This window comes from Pipra filicauda, unplaced genomic scaffold (genome assembly GCF_003945595.2).
Source record: "Pipra filicauda isolate LSUMZ 115617 unplaced genomic scaffold, ASM394559v2 scaffold170_size1570365_pilon, whole genome shotgun sequence".
NCBI classification, from domain to species: Eukaryota; Metazoa; Chordata; class Aves; order Passeriformes; family Pipridae; genus Pipra; species Pipra filicauda.
The window spans coordinates 1337341-1358497 of NW_024104218.1; the positions used below are offsets into that span (position 1 = coordinate 1337341).

At 50.1% G+C, this 21157-nt stretch overlaps 1 protein-coding gene across 2 annotated transcripts in view; it reads right to left on the minus strand.

Moving 5' to 3' along the window:
- Positions 1-20561, minus strand: part of GPSM1 (G protein signaling modulator 1) — a 69039-nt gene extending 48478 nt beyond the window's left edge. Inside the window, exon 1 of one of the 2 annotated variants that reach the window (XM_027731713.2) lies at positions 20491-20561. In XM_027731713.2, coding sequence (XP_027587514.1) covers positions 20491-20549 — 59 coding nt within the window. In that variant the 5' untranslated portion in view covers positions 20550-20561. Of the gene's footprint in view, positions 1-805; positions 1029-20490 lie in introns of those variants that run through there. The other variant, XM_027731712.2, reaches the window with a different exon arrangement.
- Positions 20562-21157: the final 596 nt, after the last annotated feature.

Genomic DNA, 21157 nt, shown 5'->3' on the forward strand with positions numbered 1-21157 from the left:
TGGGGACCAATCTCCCTGATTCGTGGCATTGCTGGATAGCTTGGATCAAACTTCTGGTGTGATTTTAACAGCTTGAAGTGAAGGTTCCCATTCCCACAGTGACAAAACCCAATTACAAACTCCGAGGGTGGCATCTCGCTCGGGCTGTATCTGCCATACCCCAAAGTGAATTTTGTGCCCTGGAACCCACACTCTGATACACTCACACACACTCACACTCTCTGGGTGCTTTCCTGCTGTTCCCATAGTAACTGCTCAGGCACAAGGCAGTGCCACGACCTTCCAGTGCACACAGCCCTTAATTAAAATCTGTTTGTCCTTGAACAGGCTGCTCTGCAGAGTATCTGACTTATCTAATTAACATCACCGCTCGGATTGGGACCTGAGCAAACAAGGCGAAGGGACAGGAAGCTTTTTTCCCTGCATCACTCTCTGCCAAGCCTCTGCTGCCTTGTAAAGGGACAACAGGCAAGGATGGCAATTATTAATAGAAACACAGCCCACTTGTAAAACCCACCTGCCCTTCCCACACAGCCAGAGCTACTCTGGGAAGCACCTCTGCAAGCAGTTCAATCACTTCAGGCTTAAAAGCACTCAGAAACAACGCCCAGGGCAGAGGAATCAACTAAAGGTCAATGAACAAACTCAAGCACTCTAAAGCTCCACTTAAAAAAGCTTCCGGAGGCCATAGCTCAACTGTCCATAAAAAAATGACTAAAAGGCTGAACCTGAACCACCCTGACAGGCCAGCAAAGGGAAAACAGTCAATGAGGACACACTGCAGAGGGTCCAAGCCCTCTCTTACCTCTTCTTCTGCAGGCTGTGCATTTTCTGAGCATAAACCCAGAGCTCCAAACCCACTGGCAGAAGGAAGCAGTGGGGCTGAGGTCTACTTGGAACAATTTTGCAGGCAGGCAGGATCCAGGCTTTGGAAGATGCTGATGGCATCCTCACATCTATACAACATGAACTGCTCTCCAGTTTTCACTTCATCAGAAAGTAATGTCTTCTTTCCTCTTAGAAATACAACATCCTTCATCCACTGTTGTAGCAGATAGGTGAGTTCACAGCTGAATTCCAGGAACAAGAGTACCTTGGTTCATTCACATACTTTCAGCACTGCCCAGGAAAAAGGTCCCTAGAAGAGGCTTCAAGATGATCAAAGGCAAGCAGTTCCCTCCTTTCTGGATTGGTCTCTTCCCAAAGCACTTTTCCTTTGTGTTCCATCAGCTATTCCTGCTGGTGCCTCTTTGCTCCAGGAGCACAAGGGCTCCTGCTGCTACAAACTTCTCCCTGTCAGGTGAGGAGCTCAGGGCTCCTCCTAAAGAAGGTCACCTTTGGGCACAGCACTTACTAATCTGTCAGTCCCCAAAGAGGCCTCATCCATCTGCCACCCAGGAAGCTTTGAGAGTTCCAGGAATGATCCGAGCAGTCCTCAGACTGGGGAAAAGCAGGAGAAGGTGGTTCCCACAGAGCCCATTTAAGTGGGCTCCAAACCATCCCTGTGGCACAACCTGCTGCCTTCCAGCCCTCGGGGAGGAAGTTGCTCCTCTGCTGACACACAGGCAACACGCCTGGGCCTGTATCACCTCAGCAAGCACCTGCTGCTCAGGTCTTAATACCAGGAAAGAAGATTCCAGTTATCCTGAGTCAGCACATCACTGGGACAGGCTGGAGGAGCTGGGCTTGGCCACCTGGTGCAGTTCAGAAGAGACATTGCAGAACACAAGCTGCTCATCCACAGCTGAGACATTTAACACGATTCTCCCACCACACTCAACCTTTTCAGCCCCAGCACAGCATGTCCCTGATCGTGGGTCCGAACAGGGGAGGGGGTGAAGGTCACTTGAAGTGGCCCCTCTTCATAAGCCTTGCCCCAAACCACTGAAAACCACTCAGATTTGTGTGTTCCTCCAGACAGGCAGGATTTCCAAGTAGCCACAGAATCAGTTTGGGTTGGAAGGGACCATAAAAATCATCCAGTTAGATCCTCCCAGACTCCAGGCCCACCACAAACAGCCAGGAAGGTCCAACAGCCTTCCCAGATCCAGTCCCAGACCAAAACAAGACTCCAACACTTAAAACGTCATCTGCTGACTGCAGGAAGGCGACAGACTATGTCAAGTCTGCCCAGATAAGAGCAAAGTTTTGGAGGCACCAGTTGTAATCTAGGAATCAGAACAGGGCTGGTGTGTACAGCAACAAGTCCCAGCATCACTTCCCAGCTGGAGCACAAGTCCTGCAGGTCCTCCACACCTTGGGTTACACCCCCCCCCCCCATTAAACAATATTGAGGAAGGTTCCTGGAGCATTTTGAGATCCTTCTGTAAAAGGTCCCTCAAAAAGGGCAATGTAATGTGTTTAAGAAACAACAACAAAAAGAACATTATTAAAAAAAAAAAAAAAAGGCAGTAAGAGGCCAAATATAAACCCAGTGTTTGGCCACAAACATTGGAATTCTGCCAGGGAGATGAGTGAGTGGCACAACATCAGCAGATGAACTTGATCCCCACCAGTGCAACAGCTGGGACTCTCCAACCCGGGAATGGATGTTGCTTCCGACACTCAGGAGGCAGAAAGGGGTGACCTCCCACCATGAGCTGACGGGGAGGAGGAAATCTCTTCCCAATCCAACACAAGGTAGGGCCTCCCTCCCTCCTCCTCAACTTCCTTTTGAAAGGATAACTGTTTGAAGGCACAAAACGCTGAGAATGGGAAGAGCAGCTCCCGCCTCGAAGGAGAAGATTTCCCGGGGTCGTTCGTCACTGTCAGACAGCAGCTAATGATGAGCTGGAGCACAGACTGCCTTTTGGCTGCTGGCAAGCTCGCTGCAAGAATTAAAAGAGCAGAAATGTGCCTTCACAAAAGGTTCACAAGCAAAATGCAAAGACTCTCACACATCAAGTGTTTTCAAGCCACCCGGCAATTTGGAGAAGGCAGGGAGGGCCTCGGGAGCACTGGGGATGCCAAGGACACTGCCAAGGGAGAAACAAAGGGAACAGCACAAGGTGTTACCAGTGCCATTAACAATCATCACCATGACTGCTGTCAAAACACTCTAATTAGGATCTGTGTGATGATATAGGGCCCCAGAGGAGGAACACTACTGAAAAGGTGAGTTCAAAAGCTTGGAGCCACAGTCAGACCTCCCAACAAACACCCTGCTCTCCCTTGCCAAATATTCCAAGAAAATAACACTGCATGGACAACATCACAGCCTGTTAGGCTGGAAAACAACTGTGCAGGCTGCATTTAGCCAAGAGCTGTTCTGCAGGATCACGGGATGTGCACCGACCTCAGGCTCCCACCTCAGCCCTGCTCCACTCCAGGCAGGTGGAAAAAGAAAAGAACACAAAGTGTCCAGCAATTCAACTTGTCTTACCCCAACCCTCTCTCTCACACACTCAGGGCTGCCTTGCTGTCACTGTTGACAATGAATCCATCAGGTTCCACAGAAAATTATCATATCACAAGACAGAGCCCGGAGACAGTTGTCTGCTGCCTTAAATATTGCAAGTATCACAGGGCAAGAGAACCTCTTCTTGCCTGCAAGGTGAAACTGCCTTAAAAATAAAAGGGGGAAAAGGAAAGATATTTATAGATATTTGATTCATATTAGTGGGGGCGACTGCAAAACTCATTCCCAATCACAGCTGCTGTAGTTCTAAAGTCAGGAATAAAGCCCAAGCTTTCAGACAGAAGGTAAGGCAGGGGAAAAAAAAAACCATCAAAACCATCAACAGTAGTAAAAAATCCCTCTTAGTGTATCTATTGATATGAATCAGTGAAGCAACAGATTTTAGCATCTTACTTGCAATTTTAGCATCTTGCTCACTGATAAATCTGATTCAGTTTTATTCAAAAATAAATGTCATTTCAGAGCACTGATGACAGGGGCAATTAAACATTTTTTCCCCAACCAAGAAGGAATCACGTTTACCAGGTGCTCAGTGGAAATGCATATTCACTGGTTTAACTAACTAAATATGCATTTAAATAATTACTTTCTTCAAGGACCTGCTGCCAGTTAATCAAGCTGGGAATTATTCCCCTTTAGCAAATTCCTTTTCTAGCCCTCACACAGCTCCTGTACCGAGAGGCAGCTGATGATTCTGAACCACCAGGTAACACAGTCAGGGCAGGGCTGTTCAAACCCCCAGGGATGTTTCCCCTGAGGGAGTTCACACCCCACAGGAACCAGCTCAGCTTCCCCTGGGCCAAAGCCCATCCTGCTGACAAGGGGTCCAAATGTTTTCCTGGGCTCGCCTACACGAGGAAAGCTGGTCCAGAAGCACAGCCCAAATTTATTCACGGTGAGTTTATATCCTATTTAGCCTCGGGCCAGCACTGCAAGCCAGACTGAGCTGCTCTGCTCTGCCTGGGGCACTCTCACAGCAGTGTTTAGGGCAGTATCTCTCTGCTTACTTTGCCCCAGGCAGGGTCCTCACTGCTCATCAAGTGACACTTTCCTCACCCCAGCCTGGGGACTCACATCATTCTGTCACCGGCACATCCACACCTGGCTCTCTCTCCCTCTTGCTCCCAAATGAGGAGCTTCCATCTCTGAGAAGAAAATCTCATTACTCGCCCCTAAATACACACACTTTCAACTTCCTACCATTAAATATCACCCCACTGCCACGACACCACACATATCAATCGTTCTCCAATCATTACTCCATACTCATCCTCCCCTGTACTGCTCCAGATCATCAACACACCCAGTAGCAGCCTGGGAGGGGACTAATGAAAATGCTCAATTAATTATCTCCCTCCCCAGACCAGTTCTAGTGCAATGTGTCCAGCTTGCCCTGTGCCAGCTCTTCCTGCAGCTCTGCCCCTGCCTTCCCTCCCACGTCACATCCCCAGCACTAATCCCCTCCTGACAAGCAGTTTCCTTGCAAGGCATTTATCAAACACAGGCTGGCAGGGAAGGGGACAGACAAATCAAGATATACACGAAATCAGCCTGACCCAAACTACTTTTGCAAGTCCGAAACAGGAGCTGGTTCCCCTCCAGTCAGAGGGCAGAACCTCTGGGGCACTCTCACCTACATGGCACCTTATTAGTGAGGGGAAGGAAACAAACCTCTTGTTTTGTTTGGAGAGGAAGAGGTCAAAGATGAAGCCATGAATGCTGAACCCTCTCCTCCCCTGCCTCTGAACTGGGTCCAAGTGTCTGGGCCAGCTTCACATCTGTGCAGCTCTGTGTCCCCAGCACATCTGGAGGGGAGAAGGGTTCCACTCCACACACTTTCACTGGTAGGAGCAGTGCAGTGAGTCCTTTCAGTGACCCCTGAGCTGAAAATAATAATATCCACACACAGTTATTGCTGCTGGGGAGGTGTTTGCTCAAGCTGGAGCTCCAGGGATTACCCACACAAAGTGATTTTCACTGCAGTCTTTTGCTCAGGGCATGAAACAGAGAATCCAGGGGGGGAACTACAGGGAGTTCTGGAAGCTGCTGGGTGTGTGTGCTGGCTCCAGATTTCCCCTTCCCCTCACTGAGGCAGCATCAGTGCTCACAGTAGTCATTTCAGCTAATTGCTATCTACCATTAGCTGCAGAGTACTTACAAGGGATTCAATTCCACTGCATATTTGCTAATAAATACCAAATGACAGTGAGGAAGACAGCTGTATTTAGCTGCATTTACCCTCTTATTAGCAGCACCGAATAAGACCCCATTTCAATGCAGAATGGCTCCAACAAGCTGCGTCATTGTCAGAAATTCAAATCCAAACTCCCCACTGCCTGCTTGAAAGCAAAAGTCATCCAGCATTCCCCTGCTTACACAACCTCTGTGGCTTTGATCCACGGGGATGTGGAGACCAGAGGGCAGATGGGAGTTATTTGCTGGTTTAGGAGCATTTTGTGAAGCAGCTCATGATGATGAGTTGGAAGGTGCAGCAACTTTTCAACCTAAGGACCCCAAAATATTTCGCAGAGGTGTGAGGGCAGCAATTACCTGATTCTGTAAAAAGGCAGCTAAAGGCACTGTGGGCAAATTATGCCTTGCTGTGAGTCAGCTGGAGGGAATGGAAAGGAACCCAGGAGCCCTGGCTCCCAGCACCTCTTCCAGGTCCTCCCTCACAAGTGCCACGTGGAGCTGATCCATCAGGACTGAGGTGCAGCATCTTCCACCCAGGCAAGGATGCTCACACAGCTCGTGCCACCAGCTCAGCATGATGCCCCCAGCTCCAGGAGCTGAAAATGGCCTCTGGAAACCTGGTCTGCACGTGGAAGGACTGGGCTCTCAGTAAGTTATACACAGGGAAGAATTATCCTGATTCCATGTACCAAATCCTTCCCACAAATACAGTTGGACCCACAGGAAGAACAGAGAGCACAATGAATTTTTTCTGTGTCATCTGAGGAGCGAAATCTCTAAAAGGCAATGAGCACAAATTTAAGTCTTTGTGCTCCAAAATTACTCAAATATCAAAGGGCCATGATGGATGTAATTAACTTCCAGCACTTGAAAATGCTCAGATGAGATTAAGGTGCAAATGTGGATTTCATCTCATCCTGGTTAACAGTTTCATTTGATACCCAGTTTCAAAGCACTTAAATTATAAAATGCAAATACTTCCCAGGGTCTAAGGAAATGATGATTAAGGAGATACTGATTTGAAAATTAATTCATTAAAACATGTTCTGACTCCCAAATGAAAAAAAAATTATTATAAATCCACCAAGCATATGAACTGATCAAGAGTACTCTGAAGGGGAACTGAGTGAGGAGAACTTGCTTTCAAGGAGAGTGAGAAGGAAACCTTCTGAAGAGCTTGGAATACAATTTCCTTGTGTGGCTCATCAGCAGGGTATGAACCCAACCACCACCTGCCATCTGAGGAAAAGATGAATAAACATAGGAGCCAGCAGCACCAGCCTGCCAAATGCCAGTGGAGTCACGATGCTCCTGCCTGAGGGTGCTCTTTGGTTCCCAGGAGGCACAAGGGAGGATGCTCAGCTGTGTATCAGCAGTTTGTTCATACCTGCAAGACCACAGAACCCTGCAGAGCTCCAGGCAAGGCAGCACCTGCAACAGGAGGGGATTTTAGGCATTCCTGCTTCACCACAGAGATCTGAGATGGACTCAGCACACCAAGGGAAGCTTCCTGAGCTTTTCCAGGAGCGTTTTGCTTTCTCAACACCTTTAACGAGATGAATCCATCACACTGCCACGAAACAACGCTCTTGGGATGATTTCACCAGCAGTGAAGTGCTATCTATGTCTTTCAGTTACTTCCAGAAAGCAGAGAGCAAGGGAGGGTATGCAGGCTGAATGGCTTTTCATTATAAAGTTACTTTGGCAATTAGGTCAACACATCCTCTCACTAAAATATATGCTGTGATTTAAACCAGCATAGTGTTCCTGCTGTGGGATACAGTGGGTTACAGTTGCCATATACATTAAAAAAAACCAAGTAGTTGGCTCATCAAAACTCCACAGTGAAAACAGCCAATTTATTTGCTACCCATTTGATTTATGCCATTCAGCTTCTACTACCCACCAATATACAGGGGCTCATTCATGCCAAACTTACTGCTGAAAATGGGCAGGATCTGGTGTGAGGGATTCTCTTTCCCAATTCAGAAGCACTGTAAATGAGATGAGAGATGTGCAAATATCTCCTCTCTAAAACTGTCCCCCCCCAGACACGCAGTGGGGACTCAGCAGCCAGTTCCCATGGGAGCAGCCTGGATGCTCTCCTGGGGTGGGAGAGGGGGCTGCCTGGCCCCTCCTGTCTTCTCCATGTCCCCCCATGAGGGATGAGTCCTCATGGACCACAGTGAAGCTACAACATGGCAGTGACAGCTCAGATCAGACACAGAACATGTGCAGGGACTGGAGCTGTGAGCCAGCCTGGACTGCAGAGCATCACAGCCTCGCCCAGTTCCTGCCCCAGGGTCCTGCCACCCCCCAGCTGCCAGCAGGGTCAAGCTCAGCTCCACAAGTGCCACTAGCACAATCATTCCAGTTATTCTATGCACAGGCTGAGGGGCTGGATGAGGTTTCCTTTCCTGCACACCCAGACTCCTTCTCTGAAGCCAAGTGAAAGCAAGTCTTGTTTTCCCAGAAACGCTGAGGCCACAGGCCCAGGTCTATTCTCAGTTCAAGCTGCCTGGAAACCCCTCCAGCTGCAGCCCCTGCTTCTCCTTCCTCTGCCAGTTGCTCCTGCCTCGAGCATGGACTTGCAGCAGGGAAACAACTGCACATTGAAAAGGTGCTGCCAAGTCCCAGCAACACCAGGGACTGTGTTACAGTGAAGCCCTGCTGGACAAAGGAAGCCACCTCTGCCTGTCCCAGCTCCTTGCCCATGCCCAATCTCATCCCAAACCTCCTGCAGCAGTTGGAGGCTGCACACACTCCCCACGTGCTGCCTCTTTCCTGCCCACAGACCCCTGCAAAGCACTGATCACACTCAGGGGACAGCAAAGGGATCGTCATCGTGATGCAGCACAAAAGGAAACGATGACAAAGTTCACACCAGGGTTTTTTCCACTGACTCCACAGCAACCTACAGCCAATTTGGTTCTGTTCCCTTCCTGTCTCATCTGCTTCCGTCTGCCCCAAGCCAAGTGTCTCAGTCCAAGAGAGAGGGGCCTGTGGGATCCATCAGAAAACTCACACCCTGATCCTGGGCCATCCAGGCTTTGAGCCAGGGAGATGCTGAGCAGTCACAGCTCACCAAGAGGCTGCTGAGGATGCTCTGCAGCACCAGCACTCACACCTGAAAGGGGTTTGGATGTGACCTTAGTGACAGAACCAGACAACCCTCATCTTCCTCCAGAAGTCACTGGAAAGCAAATAGCAGGAACCAAACAAGTCCAGTGAATCCAAACAAGCAGCAGCTTCTTTTTCAAACGACCATTTAGTAAAGCCTGTGAGGAGGGTGACATCGAGCCAGAGCCTGTGACAGTTCCTCTCTTGGTCATTACAGCCCTCCATGCCCAAACCAGAGGAATCCACAGAGGTGCCTCTCCTGGGTCACACAGGGCATGTGGGCAGAGCTCGTGGCCGGGCTGAAGCGACGCCAGGCACTGGGACAGAGTGTTGTTGGCAAAGCTGCAGCAGAGCAGATTGCACCAATTTTACATTGTTTTTCTGCAGCTGTCTCCTGCTCTGAGGGTTGTTAAAAGCATTGTTGTGTTCTTCCTGAAAATTCCAGGGGTGCCAAAATTCAGACATCAGCCCAGAGCCACTCGTGCATTTAAAAGGCTGCCTTGGCCAACTGTGTGAGAGCTCACACAGGACACTGCCCTTCTCCCTGGCTGCTAGGCAGCCACAGGGCATCCCTCTGGGTTTTGTAAAGATAATATTCCACATCTGTCTGAAAAACCAGGAAAGAGGCTCCCCAGGAGCTCAGATATCAGCCAGGAGTCCACTGCAGCCCGTGCCAGCATCTCTGTTTCTGCAGCTCCTCTGTGCAAAACCAGACTCAGCAGAGCAGCACCAGAAGGGGGTTTGGGTTCTCCATGGCATTTCGGAAAAATCTACACATCCCATCAATCTGCAAGCGTGGCAGGATTCCCAGAAAGCCAAGCAGTTCACATGCCAGGGGAGAATTACACTCGGCTCATCCAAGGAGAGCAGACCCACCGTCTCGCACCGGCTGTGCTGGGTGTCTGCTGCCCCTGCAGGGAACCCTGGAGCTCCAGCACCCAGCAAGCTGGTTCCACTGCTTCCAGAGGATTGTGTGGCTGAGTCCTCCACCACGTTTTCCCAGATTTTTAGCACTTCTGTCCCAGTATAGCTCCATGGGTAACACCTACCCTGGAAACGCTTGGCACGTCTGTACAAATCCAGTGCAGGGAGGCAAGTCCTGCTCCTCCCCACATCCCACAGCAGGTTTTGCTCCAACACTGTGGCATTAGTGCAGTTCAGTCAATGTGTAAACAGCCAGCCAGCACATACTGTGATATGAGTTTGCCATGTAGAGCAAAGCATGGTGTGCCCTTGCATCTGTGAAATGGGCTCTGGTCCTGTTCTTCCATTGGAGGAATTAATTGGTATAAACATCGTGTTTCTTGAAGAGTCTTTCCAAATACAGCAAGGCGGCTCCTCTCCACAGACCTGTTTTAGGTTTAGGGTAGCTCCTTCTTGCAACCTCACAGGTATTGCTGTGGCTTTATAAAGACCACAGGCTGCTGCTCTGGAGCACTGGAAGAACTCACTGCTCCCCTCCTGCCTCTCACTGGTGAGAGAAGGGAAGATACAGCACCACGGTCACAGATCTGCCCAAATTCAGGGAGCTCATTTCTCCTGACAGCTGAATAATGCAACTCTTCAGAAAAAAAAATCTCTGCTCCTGCAGAGAGACATCACCAGCATCCAGCAGGGAAAGAAAGACATGGCCCAGCACCAGGCTGCACAGAGAAATGTGCTTGGGGAGCAGCAACAGGGAGGAGGAGACAGGTGACAAGACAGCTCTTACCTTACTCCATAAGGGTGATGGGCTGGGAAAGCTGCTGCCATGCAGGAACAACACAGCTTCCCCACAGATTTCGTGTGCTGGAGGAGCCTGCCTGTTTTAATCCAGGCCATTATGGAGTGGCTGCATTTGTGCTGCACAAACATCCTCCACGAACCTTTCAGGAGCACTTAGATCCTCCAACACACATGGTTTTAATTGGGAATTCTTTTTTTTTTCCACTTTAATTCCAGTCACATGTCCTGAGCTGTTACTTTTCTCTCCTCTGTGTGTATAGATAGCTGTATTCTCACAGTCTCCTGTCTGGGTGCCACACTTGCCTCAGGCAACCAGCTCCCAGAGCCGTCAGCCTCGACAAATGACTCAGTTCTGTTGGGAGCCAGGTCTGCAAAGCATCTCCTGCCTTCCCTTCCCAAGGCTGCTGCTCACACAGCTGCCCTGGGCTGGGCAGGTGAGCTCTGCCCTCTGCACGTGGGCTCGGAGCTTCTCCGAGCTGGAGTCAGACCTGTCCAAGTCTGGTGAGAACCTCACCCAGGGTCCTTCAGAAAGAGACTTCCACCACAGAAGAATCATTTTGTTCAGTGTGGGGGAGAGCCAAAGGGCAGGACACACATCAGTTCTCTGCTCACTCCTCATCCTTGTGCAAGATCTCTCACAGGTCTCTGCAAAACCGTCACTCACTGGAACGACTGATGAAACTTTCTCCAAAAACACCGATGCCAAAGGGTGGTTTTGGTGAAGAAAACATACATCTTGCAGAGTGAGTTTTCATTTTCTTCCAGGGCAGCAGAGGAAAAAGTGGGTATTTTCAACCACTTCATTATTAACCCCTTAGACAGCTGACCATGTTGACAAAGCTCCCTGTGGACCCCGATCTGCTCAGAACCTGTGGTCCCTGCTGGCACACTCAGTCTGCACTCCCTGCCTGCACATCAAAGGGATGAACAGAGATAAAATAGCAGCCTTCCCTTCTCCCAGGGCTTTACCCAGGAAAGTACCAAACCACAGACTTCCATCAACGAACCAGTTCATGCTTGTACTTTCCTGGATTACTGCCCTGATGGAAGCAATTCATACAAGAGCTGGCCAAGGGCTGTGGCCTTGAAATTCTGGGCACATCCCAATGAACTCATATGTTTTATTATTTAGAGCCAGGCAGGAGCTCAGACACTCGGCTGAACTCAGAGGCCAGGAAATGCCTTGAGGTGCACGTGGAGTAGCACAATTCCAGGACACTCCGCTGCTTTTATGGATGTAAGTCCACGCTCGCTCTCCAGAAGATGTTGGCACATGGGCTTCCCAAGCTGCTCCTTGCTGAAATCAGAAGGGCTTCTTTGTCACAAGGGGGAAGAGAAACACACGTGGCTTACGATGCTCCATATTTTCATCTGTTGAATTCATTTGCTGGTGGTTTGTATCCCTGCCTTCCTGCTGCAGAAAGCTTGGCTGATGAACAAGCTGAATCTGATGGGCCTCTGTGTTTTGCAGCAAAATGAAATCCCCAGTGCATTTTCTCCACACAAATCTCTGCAGACAGTTGCTAAAAAAGGGGCTGTTCCTGAGGCTGCACCAGCTGTGATGTGGTAACTACAAGAGCACTGCTGGAGTCCAGTGATGACAAGATCCTCCTCAAAGCACTGGCAGCTCCTGCCCATCCCAAATGCTTCCTGCCCGACTGGAACAGATGTGTGGCTTTTTTCCCCTCCATCTTTCACCATACCCCAAAGGCAGAGCACCCAGGAACTTCACTCACTTATGCAATTTAACTTGCAGGATTTTCTCTGCGTCTTTCTCTCCCTTTTTAAATTACCTCCTCTCTTCCCAAACCCTGAGAGACAGAGAAGTTGTAGAGTCACAGGTGCCTGAGCCCTTTAAAAACTCAAGGCTGTTGTGCTTTCCTCAAGCCAGTACCTGGAGTTGGGCTCTTCCCAGTGACCAGACCCCAGGGCCACCCAGGCTGCTCCTTTCCCTGTGGTTTGCAGTGTTCCCACCACACTTGCAAGGCACACCTTGTAAAACGGGCAGAGCCTGGTGTTTCATTCACCAGCTGGGAACTCCCTTCAAAAACAACCTTTTTTACCTCCATCCCATGTTAAGGAGAACAGCAGAGCTGTTGTGATTTTATGCAGCAGCAGGGCTGCACTGCCCAGCACAGCTCAGGAGAGGATGGAGCCAAGGTCTCCAAAATCACAATTTCCCTCACAGTGACATGGGTAAGGAAGTGCTGAAGGGAAGGAGTGGGAGCCAGGACATTCAGCTCCCAGCTTTGCCACCTCTGTTCTCTTTCACTCCAAAGACTCTACAATTTCACACCCTTGAAAGCAGGAACAATATTTCCCAGAAAGGCTACAATAAAATACTGATGTTTACCAAGCACTGTGAACCCCTGGAACGGATGTAATCCTGCCAGGATCCACTCAGTACAGCAATACAAACCAGGAATAACAGCAATTAACAAACAACCCAGAGAGATGAATATTATTGGCACTTTTCAGGTCTCCTCAGGCATGAATGGATATTCCACAAATGGAATGCACAAAGAGCCACCTCAACTCTGCATCCTGGATCACAGGAGAAACTTGCCCCACAGTTAATTTGGGCTCAAGCTGCTCCAGAGCACAGAAAGTCACAGAATTTGCACCAAAATGCCCAGGGAGGTACCAGCAGCTGAGTCTCTTCCTGCTGTCCCGGTGAACACTCAGAAATCACAAAATCAGTTAGGTTGGAAAAGACCTCTGAGATAACCAAGTCCAATCTATGACCTAACAGCACCTTATCAACCAGACCATGGCACTGAGTGCCACTTCCAGTCTTTTCTTAAACACAAAAAACTGGCACCTGCTGGGAGCAAATCCAGCCCAGCACTCTGCAAAACTCACAGGAGTGTCAGGAAAGTCCTGGAAACATAGAACTGGGAAGCCACTTGGGACAGCAAACCCTCCATTCCACCTGTAAACACACGTGGCTGTGAAGCCTTGTTAATCAGCACCACACACACACACACACAGATCTCTTGCTTGTCCCAGCTGTGGGATGGAGCTTCCCCCTGGGAGCTCAGCACAACTATTAATTATTTGTGTTGCCCATGGCAGAGCTGGTCTCCCTGAGCAGCAGAAGTCATTCCTCCCAGGCTCCCCAGGGCAGGCAAGCACCAGAGAGGCTGCAAATCGAGGAATTGCCCCGGGGTCCCATCATGGATCAGCAGCTGGATCAGCATGGATCAGCAGCTTCCACAGCGAGCTCTGCCCGGCATCCAGACAGGGGCCGACTTTCACACGAGCCAGCTCTGCTCCCTGGCAGCCAGAGCGTGGGAGGGGAATGGAGCTGCATCCCCAGGGCAGGAGAGGAGCTCTGTCACACCCTGTGTGTTCAGAGCTGCCTCCCAGGAGCACAGCACAGCCTCATCCTCCCTCCACGGCTCAGAGAGCAAACTGCAACCGCAGCTGACGGCTCCCAGCCCCATCCATGCACTTTTAAAAGCAGCTTCCAAGACAAAACATCTGCTCCCAGGTGGAGCCAGGGCTCCATATGAAATGGCTTCTACCCTGAGTTATGCTATTAGTGTAACATAGGTGTTTTCCCCATTTCAAGCCATTTTCTAAGTCTTTCCCCTGCATTAGCCCCAAACTCCCAGGGAAGAGCCACTCTGGCTGCTCCAGAGGGTGTAAATGCAAAGGATAACAGAAAAGCATGAAGGGAACCAAGCCAATCCAATACTCCTCTTCCAAAAAATCCCTCCAGGTGTAGCAGCTGTACGGAGCTACTGATTCACACAGAAGGTGAAGGTTCTTTAGATATACACTGCCTGATCTCAGAGCTGGAAAGTCCTGTGGTTCCAGTGCTGGCATCCTTGGGCAAAATCCTCTTGCTGAAAGAAAACTGGGAATAGCAGATGATTTTTAAGCTATTTGCTCCTACCCTGTGATCAGGTAGTGATCAGACAGTAGCACTGCCTGCCAAGTCATTCATTCAGAGTTGCTGTTGCTGCTCCAGCTCCTGGGGCCTTGCAGAGGGTCCTTTTATTCCTTCCAGTGAATTAAGGATCAATAAGATGCTTCAGCACAGGCTTGCTCCCCCTTCCCCAGGCTTCAGTGGGACAAGGATGAGTCAGGCACTTAAAGGATCAGGCCATTATACTGGCTTGGGTTTGGCTGCTCACTTTGAAGGCTCTCAGTCCAAAGCCTCAGATTCAGTTCCAAGAAGAGCCCGTATTTGCTCCCCCCCTGGTGGGAACAGAGGTCATGGCTATTGCCCTTACCAGCCCTGTTAATTTTATCCTGGGAGAAGCCAGTTAAGTCACTTAAGTACAGGGTTGTGCTGCAAATTGCTCATTTAATATTGCCCTTGAAACTGCACTGTAATGATAATTTTTCACTTCCTTCCCTAGATAGTTGCATAACAATGCTGGGCATTGTTTAGAGAGCTCCAAACTAGAGGCAGCCTTGGCCCTTTCCCCTTCTCCTGACTAAGAACTTGTGACTTTCTGGCTGTGGAGGGTTTTTTGGCCTGTTTTTTTTTATGCACTCTATCAGCTTATTACATCAAACACCAGACAGACGTGACTCTAATGTTAAGTAGCCTTCCAACAAAATTATTCCTACTTTTCTTTCATCAGAAAAAAAAAATAATCCCATTTATACCAGTTAAATCTAAGCCAGTTAGAAAGTCAGATCTGCCAAATAACATTTCATTAAAAGTATCTTTAAGGGAGGGAGCAGCTCAGTCAATGGAAAGCTTTCCCATTGACAATAAATAGCCCAGGCCCAGAATTCCACAGTCTCACTTTGTGGTTGGGATGTGCAGCCTGAGCACCCAGATCAGGAGGAATTTGGGTTTCATGGCTTTGGTTGGCAGGGGGTTTTATAACAGGCAAGTGGCTTTGAACTCTGGAAGTTGGGCTGGCTGATCAGAGCAGGACTGGAACAGAGGGATGGGACACGGCACCGGGAACACCTGAGCAGCAATTTGGAGATAAAACTGCTCTTCAAGCAGGACAGCATCGTCCATCCTGATCTTCATTTAACAAACCAAGTCATTCTGTTAGTCCCAGTCCATAAAAAAAAGAAAAAAAAAGAAATCCCCTTCCTATCTGCACAGCCAACTGCAGATTATTCCCTCCAAGCCTGAGGCCTGGATCAGTGAGGAAAGAAGCTGATTTCCCAGACTTTTACCAGCATATCCAATTTTAAGCCTTTCTGCTCCTGGCTATGACTTTGCTCATCCTCAAGGCACCACCAAGGCAAGGCTTTCCCCTGTGGTTTATGTAATATATCAGGACTAAATCCAACATCTGGGACACATCACTGAACTGGAGGAGGGGAAGGCCAACAGAGCTGTGCAGCCTGTTCCTGTCTCCTTCATCCAGAAATTTCTACTCTCCCATCACCTCCAAGTCTCTGCTGTCATCACAAGAGCAAGTCATGGTCCAGCTGCATTTGGCTCAAGAGAGGAATAGCCAAAAAGGATTTTAAAAATCCCTCTTCTCTAACGAATCAATTTCTCAGCCTTCATAACACATTTTCATCCTCTTTGGTATAATAAGCACAGTTCCCCTAACTTTGAAAATAAGGGGAAGAAGATCCCTAATTGGCTACATCCTCCAGGAGAACAGAAATTAATTACACCACAAGATCTTCCTGTGGCATAAGCAAAGTCATGCTGCAGACACCAGCCAAGGTTCTGACAAGACCTGGAGCCAGCAGGAGCCTGAAGGGGACCCAGCACACATGGAGTGAACTAAACTGCAACATCTGGTCACCATGATCCAAAGGCAAGTCTCCTGGTTATAAGAGCTCTTCCTGGACAGTGTCCCTCCTCCCTTGTCAGCCATGAGCTCCTTCAGACCCTTTCCCAGGAGGGAAGCATCCAATGACTAATGCAACAGGTGGCAAAAGGTACCTCAGTAGCTGGTCATGGAGCTCCAGGTAGCACAGCTTGTTCCTGCTTCACAGCCAACATTCCAGGTGGGAAGGGTCCATGACTGCCTCACTTCCAGCCCCAGCTCTGTGTTCAGCCAGGCTCTGGTGTGATCAATAGATTATTAATGTTTATCTCACAGGGAACTGGTGCCCTCAGGCCACACAAGACTCAAACTTACTTAACTTCAGTTGACTCGGGAGTGAACTCCACAGAACCCACAAACACGTGGCCAACACACAAAGTTCTCTTTCTACTCTGCTTGGCACAAATGCCTTGTACAACACTCACAATTTCGGGATAAAGCATCCAGAGGGACAGCTCTCACCCAGGAGAGGCACAACAAGCAGGAGGTCTGGCAGAGCTTCAGTCAGCGAGGTGCAAGTCAGCACAGGGAAAAGGCAGGGAATCACCTCAGCTCCGTTCCCACCTGCACATCCAAGTCCAATTAACACCCTGAAGACACAACTGTTTGTATTGCAGCAGCACCTACAGGGCAGAGGGAACAGGAGGATCACACTGTACAGGCACAAAGCACTTCCCTATCCAGAGGGAGCAGGGACAGAGCCTTTCCCCACCCCAGTCCCACAAGGTGAAACACAGAAGCACCAAAAAGGATGCCCGAGGTCCTGGGGAAACCTGCAAAGCAGCCAGGCACTGACTCCAAATCCAAGGTCTGACCAGCAAAGGTCCCTCTCCCTGCTGTGGTAGAGACTAAATGTCCTGCTTGGCTCCACGTTGGGCTTGACCACAACGTTGGGCTTGATCAGATGACTCACAAATGCTGAAAGTACAAGTGAGTTGTTCAAAATGTCCCAAAGGAGATGTCAGCACAACCAGCACTGCCAACACTGCCTGCTAAGCTATCATGTAATTTTTGCTCAGGCCACCTATTATGCAGCACAGCTATTTTAGAAATGTTTGTCCTGTTTTTCACATCCTTCTGCAGTCAGTCTCCTTCAGGCAGAGGCCTACAGAAGTAAAATTGGAATCTTTCAGAAACCTCTGAACCAGCTTTCTCCAATGTAATAATTGAGCAATTTCAGGTTTGTTCTATAGAGAAAAGAGAGGCAAAAGGCCTGGTAGTGCACCTGAGCCCTTTCCCAATCCCACAGAAGAAGCTAATTGCATTTTCCCAAAACCAGCACTGCTGCTGGTGCTAATTTTCACCTCTGGGGCAGATAGAATTAAACACCACCTCTTGGAAATAGGAGAGCTTTTAGTACTATATAGAGCCCAGATTTAAAAAGCTGTGACAGTTTACAAGAACTAGCAGTATGGAAATATCAGAATATTTCATGTTGTGATCCCTTGGATACATGTAAAACAAACAGGAGCCACTCCAGAGGGAAGTCCACCCCAATGGTGGATTTTCTCTGCAAACACCAGTATATTCTGCCTTAACCACCGAGCTGAGTTGCTCCCTCTCTCACTGCCTTCCCTGTCAGAAGGCCAGCAGTTCCTCCACACCAGTTTTCCCATCAGAACAGGAGGAAGATGCCTCCTCTCAGAGCTCAGTGGTGCTCAGAGCACTCTCTAATTGCCTGATGCACATTCAGGTCAGGTCCTCGCTGTGGTGACACTAATGAGCGAGATGGAGACTGTTTATGACACAATCAAGAAAAGTTTTCCAACATTACAAAAGCCAACAGTGATATTGAATATACACAGACTGCAAGAAAACAGAGAAGGGAAAGGAAGGAACAAGGTGTGCTTTTATCTGAGTTCCCATGCCAGATTAATACATTTCTGGACCGACTGCAGCATCATCTACTGTTCTTTCTGTGTGGGATCAATAATGTCTCCGTGATGTCAATGCAGTACAGCGATGGCTTTCCCAGGATGTGCCCATGCCTCCCTCCCAGACCCAGAAGTCTCCAGAGTGGCCTTATAAAGCAAAGGGCCACATCCAGCAGAGCTCTGTGGACACTGATGGACTGGGCCCTGGAATGAGCTTGTCACTCTCAGGAATGATGATCCAGGGTTTGGTGCTTCCTACACGTTCCAAATTAGCCACCACAAAAAGGCAAGTTAGAGCACCTGCAGCAGCAGAGAAGAGCAGGACACCTCCTGCAAGCAGGTACTTCACAGCTCCCACAGCCCAATTCTGCCTGACAAGAGTCCTCAGAGGTTACAGGCAGCTGAATTGATGCACTTAAATCGGTACCAGCTCAGAACCCCACAGAGGGTAAGGCAGTAACTCAGGCTCATGTAGTACCTGCTCAACTCGAGTTTGTGGAGCACAATCCCAGAGCCTGACATTTCCAACAGGCCCCAGCAGAGATCCCACATCCAACACCAGGAGCTGAGCACCACAGGAACACCAGCCCTGCAGAGTCACGACTGCTCAGCTGCTTCCAGAGCCCTGGACCTTCAACAAGTCCTCCTGGAGCCTGACAGTGCTGCTGGAGCAAATGGCACCAGGAAGGTCAGCAAGGGCAGAGCTGCACAGGGGCTCCTCTTCAAAACCACCCGTGCTGTGTGACTGCTGCAGCACAGGCTCCAGCTCTGGGCTCTGTGAATAGCAGAGTTTGGCTCTGTCAGCATCAGGATTCTCTGCTGCCAGCACAGAGCAGATGCCTTTGTTTAGGATGGGCTGAATTCAGGGACACACTAAGGGATGGAGTAAAACAAATAAACACTTGCACTTCTTCGGGGCACACATCTTCCCACCCCATCCTATGTCCTAGAAGGGCCATAGTTTCCCCAGACTCCACAGAAAAGGTCTGGCACCCTCTGCCTGCACAGGTATCTCCTGCAGTTCTTACATCTGAGTTAATGTTCCCAGGAAAAAAACAAAACAACCAACCAAACAAAAATCAGATGGCTTTGATGCCAGTCACCATGGCTTTACCACCCAAACTGCCACCTGAGGTTCCACCTGTCACCCAGACGTGCCTATCAGATGGAGTTCAGAGTCATTTACTTCAACTCACAAGTTTCTACACTGCAATGCAAGTGGAGTTAAGGAGGAAACTCTCAGTGTAGTTCACAGTACAGTGAGGACAGAGGGGCTCCACCAACATCTACTTTCAAGGCCTGAAAAGCACAGCAGGGACTTCTAACACCACACACCCTGCCAAAAACACCCAGATAAGCCACAGGAGAGGTGCTTCCCATTTCTCTTCTATTTGTCCTCACTAACAGCTGGTAGCAGTGTTCTTTGTGCTGGACAGGCTCGTGTTAGTGGGACTCAGCCCCACACTGGAATTTCCTTCACAGAAATGACCAAAATCTAGTCCCAAAAAAGTTTCCAAGCAAAACAAAAAGAGAAGGAAAGAAAAAGCCTCAGTCGGATTAAAATCCAGCTCCACCAGAGTCGGCAGAGCAATGGTTTTAACTCTGCATTCTCCTTTCATTTTCCCAGGAGTTGCTACATAATACAACAAAACCGAGAAACACCTGCTGCCCTAATGAACCAACACTCATTAAACAAGACAACCCACTAGCTGTGGGTACTAATTATTGCAGAGCATGGAAAGAGAACTGATGAAAAGCTACTGTAGTTCATACACTTAAGGCATTCTTGGTTTTTTTAGCTTTCAAGTCCAGCTACTGCATCACCTCCACTTCTGACTGACAGAGGAGAAATAAAACACAGGGATGAACAGCACGAACAACAACGTTGTAAGGCCTCCAAGTGACTCGTTTAGCCTTCTTTGGTTTTAGCCTTTTTCATCTTTGAGAAGAATGGACAGACACGGCATTCCCGTGAACGCTAAACAGCCTGGACCTATTTTCTCCCAGCCCTGTGCGAATTCTTGTAGCGCCCAGTTTTAAAGCTGAGACTTGGGAGTCTCTGCAGTGCCATCACAGCGAACACCCAGCGCTGACCAGCCTTCAGCATCACCCTCCTCTAGCAGAGGAGCCGATCCCTCCCAAGGACACCCACCGGGCACCCACCGCTCCCACCACCCGAACGCGAGCGGGAGCTGCCCCAGCGCGTTTTTCCCGACTCCTCTCGGTTTGCTCCGGCCGGATCCCCACCCGAGCAACAGCTCCTCGCTCCCCCGGGCTGAGCGCGGAGCGGGGCGGGCGCGGTGCCGCGGGGGTGGGCGCAGCGCCGGGGCCGGGACCGCGCTCCCGCCGGGCTCCGCTCGCCCCGGGACCGGGCTCCTCCCGGCACCGGGCTCACCTGGAGTAGAAGCGTCGGGCGACGGAGCCCGGGCTGTCCCCGCCGGGCGGGCACGCCATGGGCGCCGGCCCCGCGGCGGGGAGCGGGCAGCGGACTATGGCAGCGCCGGGAAGTGATGCACCGAGCAAAGAAACTCGCGGGCAGGCCCCTCCTCCGGCTGATGTCAGCCCGGCCCGGCCCTGCCTCCCGCCCGGCACGGCGTGGGACGGGGGAGCCGAGCCCCGGCCGGGGCGTCCCAGGCTCCGGGCACCTCATCCCGGGCTCCGCGCGGTCACCCTCCTCCCCCGTGTTCGCATTCCTTCGTCCCCCGCGTCCACATCCCCTCGTCCTCCCTGTCACCAACCCCTGTGGTGCCTCACCGCTCACCCGGGAGCTCCCACGGCACGCCCGGACAAAGGCATGTGGCACAGCAGCGCTGGTGTCTGACCCGCGCCAGGTGTAGCCGCTTAAACCCATGATTAGGAGAAGCAGTTTTGGCTGAGCCAAAGCCCTTTTGGCCCCGAAAGGAAGTGTCTGCACCTGGAGGCAGCCAGGAGGAGCAGCTGGGAGCAGGACCTGGCAGGGCTGTGCCACGAGCAGGTTTAGCCACAAAGCCAAGACTGGCCGCTGTCTTTGGTAGGGAGGAATCCACCTGGGAAAGGGGTGTTTCCCTCCGTCCCACAACATT